This window comes from Triticum aestivum, chromosome 6D (assembly GCF_018294505.1).
Source record: "Triticum aestivum cultivar Chinese Spring chromosome 6D, IWGSC CS RefSeq v2.1, whole genome shotgun sequence".
NCBI lineage: Eukaryota > Viridiplantae > Streptophyta > Magnoliopsida > Poales > Poaceae > Triticum > Triticum aestivum.
This window is the reverse complement of record NC_057811.1, coordinates 470,775,935-470,787,327: the sequence shown is the minus strand read 5'-3', so window position 1 is coordinate 470,787,327 and position 11,393 is coordinate 470,775,935. Positions and strand designations below refer to the sequence as shown.

The 11,393-nt window shown below is 47.0% G+C and overlaps 1 protein-coding gene across 1 annotated transcript; it reads right to left on the bottom strand.

Moving 5' to 3' along the window:
* Window positions 1-2,040: 2,040 nt before the first annotated feature.
* Window positions 2,041-4,355, bottom strand: LOC123145992 (putative FBD-associated F-box protein At5g38570). Its single transcript, XM_044565548.1, has 4 exons — window positions 3,898-4,355; window positions 2,907-3,795; window positions 2,480-2,632; window positions 2,041-2,388 (listed from the first exon to the last, which is right to left on the bottom strand). The coding sequence occupies exons 2-4, from the start codon at window positions 3,762-3,764 to the stop codon at window positions 2,236-2,238; spliced, it is 1,164 nt and encodes a 387-aa protein (XP_044421483.1). The 5' UTR covers window positions 3,765-3,795; window positions 3,898-4,355; the 3' UTR covers window positions 2,041-2,235.
* Between the last annotated feature and the right edge of the window lie 7,038 nt (window positions 4,356-11,393).

Genomic DNA, 11,393 nt, shown 5'->3' with positions numbered 1-11,393 from the left:
AACCTTGAAAAATATCATGACATGATGTGTTATCCTTCACAATAGGATTCTTGAAGATGAGAGAGGAATGAATTTGGAATTCTTCTACGACAATGTGGGTAGCCACGTCAAACCAGCTAGAGACCCTAACCGCATTAGAGTTTTTTCTTCAGACATACAAGGAGATTGAAAATGCAAACACACACTTTCAACTTCATGAGGATCTCATTGAGCACCATTTGGCAAAGGGCTGGACAGTGACTCATTTTTGTATTCATTTGTATTTGTATTCATGACAAGTTTTGTATTGCATTATTTAAGTTTGCTTCGGTGATTTGAATAATTATTTGTAATGTGGATGATTGTTGGATTTGAATAATTATTTAGTTTGCTTCCGTTTGTTGTATTATTTTGGATTTGATATTTGCGGGCCGATGAGATGCGGGATGCAGACACCGCAAAAGCCGACCCGTAAAAAAGCATATTTCGCGAATATACTTTCATACGGGTCCGTTTGGGAGGTCTGCATCTGCGGCCGTCCTTGCCGACCCGCAAAGTCCGTTTTCCGCGAACTGCAAACGCGTTTTGTGGGCCAGCGGGATGCGGGTCTGCTAGAGTTGCTCTTAAAAACCTGAAATGGTAGATTTTTTTTGGTGGGTCTGGAAAAGAAAGAGTATATATGATGCTCCGTTTTTTAATTCCAGTTTTCCTTATTGTTGACGCATCAGCGATCTTCCACGTACGATCGTTCACGAACTCGCTCCGTATTGTTGCCGATGTTGCGGTCGTAGAAGAGCGAGCCCGTTGAGTGCACGGTGCGCGAGGTCGAGTTGAGCCAAGCCCGTCAGCGACCCATGACTGACTTGTGGTATCACTGGAGCGTCTGTGAAGGGTTTGTCTGGCACACCGTCACTCCATCATTATAAGCATTGATTTTCCATTGAGATGTATGACCAGCTTTGCCAACTCTTCGAAACGCTTGTAGGTCAGGTTCCTGACCTCTCATCAAAGATGAGGAGCAGGCTGGTTGCATGCCTCTAAAGGTCGCGGCACCGGTTGTCGACCACGCGGGTCTGCAGGGCCTCATCCATCGACGCCGATGAAAAGGGCAACACACGCCATAGGATGTCGTTCGAGAGGAGGCCGAAGCGATGATCGACAACTTTCGCAACCATACCGTGCATTCCTTCGAACATTGGCAGGAGTTGCACTGGAGCAGGAAAGGAAAATCATAAGAAAAATAAGAACAAAGAAGGAATCTGTTGCCGCAACGGTCGACTCGTCATTCGTGGCATCCAATGACCCCATTCACTCTCTTATACTCCCTCCGTTCCCAATATTTGTCTTTCTAGGCATTTCAAATGGACACAACATACGGATGTATGTAGACATATTTTAAAGTGTAGATTCACTCATTTTGCTCCATATGTAGTCACTTGTTAAAATCTCTAGAAAGACAAATATTTAGAAACGGAGGGAGTATATCTGTAGGTATCAAATCTGAGACTTACAAACCATCATACTCAGCACAAGATGACCGGAATCAGAACAAAGATAGAAATTTTCAGACTAGACAGATACAAGAGGTACAGAACCACCTTCCAGTCTTCAAGACCAAGATGAAACATTGAAACGGAATGATAATTTTAACTTCAACTTCTTCTGAGGTGACACTCAAGCAGCAACGCGACCTCACCCAGGATTATTAGCGCAAATGGACACCCAGGATTTCTGATGCATGTACAGTTCTGGTGTATACTGATGACGCACAGGGGCATAAGAGATGCATTTACAATTTCGGTAATATATTGATGATCTACAAAATATGTATGTAACCATCATTTAGATTCCCGGCAGATTACAGAAACATAGCAACGTTTTAACCATCGTTTAGATTCCCGGCAGGTTCCTGAGAAAGCGGAAAATATCTTGCTAAGTTGCACCAAAAAACCATAAAAGACAGATTTCCGGCAGAGACCAAAGATGGGAAGCAAAAACAGAACTTCACGGTCACAGGCTAATGGCCAACACATGGCCACCATTGCAGATTCTTTAGAGAAATAGATTGTGTTGAAATATAATAGCCATTCTAAACTCCATCAGCATTCAAATCCAATTAATACAAAAGGATAATGGATACGAAATCTGGATGGATTTGGAGGTGGTGTCATACATCCTTATTATTATATCAGACATGTTAGAATAGGTAGGAAGGGTAACTTATAATCTGAGTCCGGACGTGGATCCTGCTTGATGCTAATTTGGAAGTATGCCGAATCTACCCAACATATTCAAAATTTCACGAACCCCCTCATCAACCTTTTCACATTCAATGTGAACAAACTTAAGGCATGCACACGTAAGTGGTTGTTCTATTGTTTCCTGGGCTCCTGTTGCTCCTACAATGTTCTATCAGATAAGAGCACTTAGTAAGACAAATTCAGCATCCATGACAACACCTCAAATAAAACAGCACCATTGTTATCTATACAGCATATACCTCAGTATTATCGAACCGAAGAGTGAGCATCTCAAGAACTGGAGAGTGTTGAAGAATGCAAACTAAGTCAATAGCCGTAAAACATTTATTGATTAACAGAGTCTTTAATTTGCCAAAGACAGGGCACCATTTCAAATCCCATCTGTAGAGAAACTGGACAAATTGTAAAGAATAAAAAATAACTTCAGACTCTAGAAGATGAAATAATTTATGTTATAAGACCCTGAAATATCTTATTTTATCCAATCAAGACATTATGTTACTAGCCATCGATTTGAGATGCATTACATGAAGATAAAGTACCAAATGCGACCATGAAAGTAAACAACTTGTTTATCTGCAGTTCTAACAATGGATAGATATACTACAAGAGAACCTTTGGGTGACAAATAACAAGAGTAGAAACGGGCAGTAAGGGCAAGTGTACCATTTTAGGTAGAGCTATCAAGTCCAACTTGGCAGCATTGGACAAACCGTTGAGAAGCACCCCCTCCTTGACAGGATATGTATGACAACCACAGACAAAATTATCACAAACCCCCCGATTACTGCGACAATGATCATGGCATCCACCATCAAGGTTAACATGGGCAGTTTCTAGCAATGGCATGTTTTCAAGAAAAGGTGTCAAGCCTTCAAAAACCTCTAGCTGCAGTGAGATGAGACTCGGGGCACAAATCCGAAGGCGCACGATGTCAGGTAAAGAACAACAGTCGATGATGAATAGGCGCTTTAGTGATTTGGATGACATCTTGCGTGCATGAATATTGCAGAATTGAATTGTTAGATCCTGTAAGACTGGGCAGCCTGAGAACTTCAGGTCAGAGCAGTCAAGGTTCACCCGTTCAAGGTGTATGGTCTTGAGGTGTTGGGAGATGAGGCTGAGAGGCACATCGAACACTGGTTGGTCATACTTAACATCAGCAGCTCTTACCACGAGCTCCTCAGCTTTGCATGCCAGAGCGTAGTCAATCAGCAGCCTGGTGTTTGTGAACGTGTCCTCCGGCTCATCGTCGGGATACGTATCGATCTCACACCTGACGAGAAGTGAGTTTCCGCGGAGATGGATGACCGGCTTCACCAACTGTTCGAAACGGCTATATCGCGGGAAAGTTGGCCCGTCAAAGACAAATAGCAGGCTGGTTGCGTGCCTCCAGAGGTCGCGCCAGCGGGTGTCCAGCACGCAGGTCTGCAGGGCATCATCCGCCGGCAGGAAGGACAGCACACGCCATAAGAGCTCGTCGGGGAGGTCTCCAAAAGAATCTCTGTCACTCGCCGCAGCCATCTCGAGTATTCCGTCGAACAGGTGGCGGGCACTGCGTGAGCACAGAGAAATTAGCAAACGAAGCGGTCGAATGTGGCATCACCGAATCGTGGGAAATCATCTAGATCAATATTGGAGTATCATCTCAGCTCACCTCAACTCACGGACAGCTGAAGAAGCCGGTCGCCGGCAACAGTGGGGATCAGCCGAACTGGGAGAGCAAGAGGATGTCTCCCGTCCTCCGTTGCTGGATGGAGGCAGATCCAAGTCCTCTTCCAACGTCGCGCCCGCCCACGAGCCCCTCACCGGCTCCACGCGCGATGGGTAGAGGCGAGGAGCGAGCGGCCGACGACTGTGAACCCTCTCTTCCTTGGCGCCGAGGGGGGAAGGGGAACGCCGGAGGCCGGAGCAGAGGAGGAAGGGGGCGCAGTCGCAGGCACGGGGGATGGGGGTCGACGGGGCGCCTTGACCCGTCGCCTCCGTCGCGCCGTCGACGGCAACAGGGACTGGACGGCAAGACTTTACCTTCCTCGCGCGGGGCGGGCGGGCGGCTGCTGCAGGGAGGGGAGAGACGAACACAGGAAGAAGAGGAGGCCCCACAGGGCGTCCCCCACCTAGCAGCTGGCATGGGCGGCCCACGCTGAACCGGCCGGTTTAGATATACCAAACGGATAGCCGTTGTTTTTTCAAAACAAAAGGGGCGTCTGTTGCTCCAGCAACTGAATTTTTTTGCAGCATCAAATGATTTTCGGATGACACGCCTGCCGCCACCCGTGGCCGGTTCCGACGTTGCACCGCCCCCTTGCCCAACCTGTCTCTTTCGTCGCCCCATCGACCATCCTCTAATCCCTTCCCCCTTTCTTTTTAGATGCCGAGGACCCTCTCTCCCGTCCCGTCAATCCTCGGACGTCTCTTCGTCATTGATGTTGCAGCCGCCGTGTCGTCCCTGTCCCCGGCTCGCCCCCGACGGCTACATCAGGGCATCATCCGCCGGCTGGAAGGACAACACACGCCATAAGAGCTCGTCGGGGAGGTCTCCAAAAGAATCTCTGTCACTCGCCGCAGCCATCTCGAGTATTCCGTCGAACAGGTGGCGGGCACTGCGTGAGCACAGAGAAATTAGCAAACGAAGCGGTCGAATGTGGCATCACCAAATCAGGGAATCATGTACTAGCTTTCTCTAAGGAGATAAAGAGACTGGAATCACCTCAAATCGTAACAGTCGGAAGCGCCGTCGCCGGCAGCCGCAGGGAAGAGGGAGAGCAGGAGGACTCCTCCGTTACTGGGTGCTGGCAGATCCGAAGTCCTCTGCCCTGCCGCCGCATGCCCGCCGACGAAACCCTCGCCAACTTCCCTCTCCAAGCGCGCTTGACGGGTACAGGCTACGAGCGAGCGGCCGACGGGAAGCCCTCTCTGTGAGACCCCGGAGAGGATTGGTGGAACCAAGATCAAGAATTTGTACGCTATCGTCTCGAATCAGGGGAGTTTTTTACTAGCAGATACCCCGAATTGGGGACGAGTCTGGATACACGATAAGGACGAACCCTAAGCTAGGCTAGAGATAAGCTAAATGATTCTTTTCTACCCCTCCTCACAGGCGAGTCGGGTTTATATTACAAGTCCTTCTCCAGAGAGTTACAGTGGGTTAAAACCCAGGAATGACAGCAGCTTGACGAGGAACAGTGGTAACTGGCGTTCCCGTTGATCTTGGCCGTCCGTGTTGACTTGAGGCGTTTCCAAGCGATCTGGGCCGTCCTTCTTCTGAATTTGATTTGGCTGTCGTTTCTTCAGAGTGGCTGGTTCCCTCTTCAGGTTGGTGGCTCCCGTCAGGCGAGGTCGTGGTCCTGACAATGCCGCCCTCTTGAGAATCGCCTTGTCCTCAAGGTGAAAAAGCCGATGACCTGGAAAATGGTTGTTGAGGAAGGTTGCATCTTCCCATGTCGCATCGTCTAGGGCTAAACTTTCCCATTGCACTAAGCATTGGCCGATAGGTTGTTTGTTCCGTTGTATGATGCGCCTGTCGAGGACAGCTACTGGGTATGTCTTGACATATCCTTCCGGAGTGACCAAAGGAACATGGGGCAAAGGAACCGCACGATGCCCAATGTGCTTCTTCAATTGACTGACATGGAACACCGGATGTATATCAGCCCCTTCTGGGAGATGAAGTTTGTATGATACATTTCCCACTTTTTGCAGTACTTTGAAAGGTCCATAGAATTTTGATCTGAGTTTGAGAGATCCTCTCAATCCAAATGCATTCTGTCTGTATGGTTGGACCTTCAAATATACCATGTCACCAATGTCAAAGTGTCTTTCTGATCTTTTCATGTCAGCATAGTACTTGATCCTGTTTTGAGCTTGCAAGAGGTTTTCCTTAAGTTTTTGTATCATGTGTTCTCTGCTTTCGAGTGTAACCTGAGCCTCAGCAGATAAGGTATTTGGAATAGAGAACTCACAGATTTGTGGAGGTTTATATCCATATAAAGCTTCAAAAGGAGTGCATTTCAAGGATGTATGGTAAGAAGTGTTGTACCAGAGCTCCGCCAATGGCAACCACTTAATCCACTGCTTGGGTTCTTGGAAAACCATCCCTCGCAAATAAGCTTCGAGACATTGATTTACTCGTTCTGTTTGTCCATCCGTTTGAGGATGGTCTATTGTGCTGAATCTTAACTCCACTCCCATAGTATCAAATAGTTCCTTGTATAACTTGCTTGTGAATATTCTATCTCTGTCAGAGATAATCACCAGTGGAATGCCATGTAGTTTGATGACATTATCCATTAATGCTTGGAACACTGACTGCACATTGTATGGATGAGAGAGAGGAATAAAGTGAGCATACTTGGTTAGTCTGTCCACTACCACAAGTATAACTTCCTTTCCTTGTGCTTTTGGAAGAGCTTCAATGAAGTCCATTGAGATTTGAGCCCAAGCCATAGGAGCCACTTCGATTGGGTCTAACAAACCAGGTGGATGAATATGTTCTATTTTAGTTACTTGACATACTGGGCATTGGCTCACAAATTCTTCTATTGTTTTCCTCATGTGAGGCCAATAAAAATTTCTTTTTAGTCTGTGATATGTGGCTTTGACTCCCGAGTGACCACCTAGTGCTGAAGAATGGAAGATTTGCAGTAACTGTTGTCTGAATCCATTTGCAGTACCCACATACACTACTGGAATCAGCTAATTTGCCATCTGCCAGCTCTTTGCCGTCTGCTAGCAGATGGCAAAGAAGGTCTTTGCCATCAGCTACCCAAAAGCAGACGGCAAAGAAATGGCAGGCGGCAAAACAGGCCTTTGCCATTAGTCACTTCTTTGCCGTCAGCTGGCGGACGGCAAAGAATCTTTGCCATCAGCTGGCGGACGGCAAAGAATCTTTGCCGTCAGCTGGCGGACGGCAAAGAGAGAGGTGGCCCCCCACTAACGAGCCGTTTACGGAAAAAAAACGCCCCCTCTTTGCCGTCTGCTAGCAGACGGCAAAGAGACAAAACGGCGGACGGCAAACCAAATCCACACCCACCGCCCCCCGCCCGTTATCTCTTCTCTCCCTCTCTCCTCCCCGACACCCACCAGATCCACACCCACCGCCCCCGCCCGTTATCTCTTCTCTCCCTCTCTCCTCCCCAACGCCCACCAGATCCACACCCACCGCCGCCCGCGCCACCCGCCCCGCCGCCCGGCGCCGCCCCCGCCCCGCCACCAGCTGCCCGGCGCCGCCCCCGCCACCCGCTGCCCGGCGTCGCCCTGCCACCCGCCGCCCGGCGCCGTCCGGCGCCGCCCCCGCCTCCCGGAGCAGCCCCCACCACCCCTCCGCCCCCACCCCACCCGCCGACGCCCCCGCCACGCGCCGCCGACGCCCCGCCACGCGCCGCCCACGTCGCCGGCCCACCCGCCCCACTGCGTCCTCCTGCGACCACGCGTGACCCTCCCCTGCGGCTAGGGTTTCGGCCACCACATTGCCGGCGTGGCTCCGGTGTTGCTCCGGTCGCCGTGAGGATCCTCCGGCGGTGCTGGATGTGCCGTGGCGCGGTGGTGGCCCTGGGTGGCGCCTCCGTGCTGCGGTGCCCCTGGTTGGCGCCTTCGTGCCCGTGCTCTCACTGGTGCCGCCGTTGTGGTGCTCTCTAGCAAGCTCCGACTTGTTGTGGTGGTGTTGGTTGTGATGCTGGTCACACCATAGTGATGGTGTGGCTGCATCCTACTTCGGCTACAACTCCTTTTGGTGAGCTTCTCCTTGCTCCCCTCCTGATCTCTCTAATGCATAGCTCTAGCTCTTGATCTTGTTGGATGTGAGGCTCTATTAGCTGTGGTTAGCTGCTGTAGATGAGCATCAACTTGTATTGGAGCTCTCTGTGATGGATTCTTGCTGTGTCAGGGTTTTGGTCAGTGACCATCTATGTGTTATTTGTGAAGTATATATACTCCTGTACTGCTCTGTTCTGTTTAGTTGATCATGTAGTTGTTACTTTGGTCAGTTACCTTACTCATGAACGGATACTCACTTGTTCTTAGTTATTTTACTTCTAATACTGATATGAACAGATACCACTTGGTTTGGCTATTCCTATTCGTCTCTTTCTAATAGCCTATGAACAGATTCTATACTTGGTTTGGCTGTTACTTTCCTAGTTTTCTACTGATAAGACAGATACTACATCTGATTTGGGCAGTGATGCTGGTCTGAGCCCCCCTCTCTTAGGCTTAATTTACATGTGACTATCCCTGTGCTATGATGAACTAGCCCTGGCACTTCCAGGCTGTCTGAGCACATAATCCCTCAAGTATACCTTGAGGTCTTCTGTAGCTCTCCTTAATAGTTATCTCTTCTAAGCTGCTGGTGGTTGGATGTGTTGGGACTTGGTCTAGTTTGCTGGTTGTGATGTATATCTCCTCCTGGAGCTTTGTTTTTGGCATTGCACAGTGACATGTACCTATTGTCACTAGACAAAACTGATTGTGGTGATGAAGTCTAATCTTTGGCTTTAATCACTAGTTTTTAGTTGGCTTAATTCCTGGAGCTAGTACTGATAGTGGTCTTTGTGTTGGCATTTAACTTACTACTAATTGTGGTGGCTTCTTGATTGGGTCCTTGGCTGGTTCTCTCCTTTGGCTCTTTGGTATTGGTTTACTCTATTTGGCTTTATAATTAAGATCACTTTGAAAATCAGGATCTTAACTAAGATTATCTTGATCTCAAGTACTGGCTCCTACAGCATTGCATTTCACCAAGTGAAATGCTACATTTCTACTCCTAACCCATTCTCTCTTTCTTAGTGTTTTTGTTATGCGGGTTGGAAGAAAAGAAGAAGATCCGGAGAAGATCTTAGTAATAAGATAGTTTTTTAGGAAAATAGATATTTAGTTTTAGATCATTCCTTGTAATATTTGTTGGATATGTGTTCATGGATATGTGTTGGATATATATGTGTTCATGACTATATATTGGTAACATGTGTTGGATATGTGTTGGATATATATGTGTTCATGAGTATTGGTAATATGTGTTGGATATGCTATATTGGTCATATATATATATATATGTGTGTGTGTTTGATTTTCTGTGAAAATGAATTGATATAAGAAGAAACAGAATTAATGCCTATTTGGTCTCTTTGCCATCTGCCAACAGATGGCAAAGAGCCTGCAGCCTTTGCCGTCAGCTGGCGGACGGCAAAGGCTGCTGTTAGCCACCTAACGGACACTAACACTACTCATTTTGCCGTCCGCTTCTTTGCCGTCCGCGGCAGACGGCAAAGGCGCCTTTGCCGTCAGCCGTCGAAAGCAGACGGCAAAGTAGGTCTTTGCCATAGCCTACTTTGCCGGAGCCTTTTGCCGTCCGCCGTTCATGCCTTTGCCGTCCGCCGTGGCAGATGGCAAAGTAGATGATTCCTGTAGTGATAGTATCTTGTTTTGTATTTCAATAATCCTTCATGAAGAGAGAACTGTGGTGTGGTAGAAACATCTGCAGCTACTTTCTGTAGCAAGGCTGAACTGTCAGCATCTCCTAAGTAACTGAGTTTAATGTCTTCCACCCAATCTGGAACAATTTGCGTCAGGTTATGACAGGTTCCCTGTTCTTTGACATCTCTTCTAGATAAAGCATCTGCAACCACATTTTCCTTCCCCTTTTTATACTCAATGACATAATCAAATTCTAATAATTTGACCAGAAGTTTGTGTTGAATTCCTTCTGTCAGTCTCTGAGTTGTCATATATTTGAGACTTTGTTGGTCTGTTTTTATGATCAACTTGTTGCCCAAGATGTAATGTCTCCACTTTTTTATACTTTCCAGAATTGCCATGGCCTCTTTCTCATAAACTGACTGTGCTGCTGCTTTAGGACCCAAGCTCTGACTGAAGAATGCTATGGGTTTGCTCCTTTGCATTAAAACTGCTCCAATTCTTGTTCCACAAGCGTCGGCTTCAATGGTGAAAGGATGCTGAAAATCTGGTAGTGTGAGAACAGGACATGTGGTCATAACAGTTTTTAAAGTTTGAAAAGCATTTTCTTGAGTTGGACCCCAGTGGAAAGCATCTTTCTTTAGAAGATCATGTAGGGGTCTGCAAATCTTGCCATAATCTTTCACAAATCTCCTATAGTACCCAGTCAAACCCAGGAAACCTCTGAGCTTGGTGACTGTAGTAGGAGTTGGCCAGTGAAGAATAGCTGTGATTTTTGTGGGATCTGTAGCTACTCCCTCTGCCGAAATAATATGTCCCAAATAAGCAATTTTAGGAGTAGCAAACTGGCACTTGGACATCTTTACTGAAGGATTACTTTCCTTTAAGATTTGAAAGGTAATCTTCAGGTGCTCGATTCTTCTTTTGTTTTGCTGAAAACCAGAATATCATCAAAGAATACCAGGATGAATCTCTTGTGTTTCCCAAACAGAAGGTTCATAATGTTTTGGAATGTAGCTGGAGCACATGAGAGGCCAAAAGGCATGACAATATATTCATAATGTCCCATATGAGTTTTGAATGCTGTTTTTGGAATGTCTTCTTTTGCCATTCTGATCTGATGGTACCCTGATCTCAGATCCAGCTTGCTGAATATTTTTGATCCATATAGCTCATCCAGTAAGTCTTCTATGACAGGCATTGGAAACTTGTTTTTAATTGTTAACAAGTTGAGCTCTCTGAAATCAATGCATAATCACCTTCCCCCATCTCTTTTTCTGATCATTATAGCAGGAGAGGAGTAAGGGCTAACACTGGGTTGTAATTCCCCCTTTTTAATCAACTCTATGATTATTTCCTCCATTGCTGCTTTTTGATAGTGTGGCACTCTGTAAGGTCTTAAGTTGGGAGGTTCTGCTCCAGGTTTCAGTTCAATCCTGTGATCACATTCCCTTGATGGAGGGAGGCCTTCCTTTTCAGTGAATATTTCCTTGTATTCATGTAAGACCTCCTTTACAAATCTGGTACTGGTGGTACAATTGCTTCCTCAGGGCTTATTGCTTGGATATGGAAGACAAAACCCATGATGTCTTTCTGTAACATCCTTTGCAATTGTACAACTGAGAGCATGGTGTGATTTTCCACCTGAGTGTGATCCTTTAACACTATGGACTTTCCTTGCTTTGTTACTATGAGAAGTCTTTTAATCAGATCCATGTAAATGGGACTATGCTGATAAATCCA

Coding starts and splice junctions, on each gene's coding strand:
- LOC123145992 (XM_044565548.1), bottom strand. CDS start 3,764: ATGGCTGCGGCGAGTGACAGAGATTCTTTTGGAGACCTCCCCGACGAG. Junction 2,633..2,906: donor TGATAGCTCTACCTAAAATG/GTACACTTGCCC, acceptor CAATTTGTCCAG/TTTCTCTACAGATGGGATTT. Junction 2,389..2,479: donor TTCGGTTCGATAATACTGAG/GTATATGCTGTA, acceptor CTTATCTGATAG/AACATTGTAGGAGCAACAGG.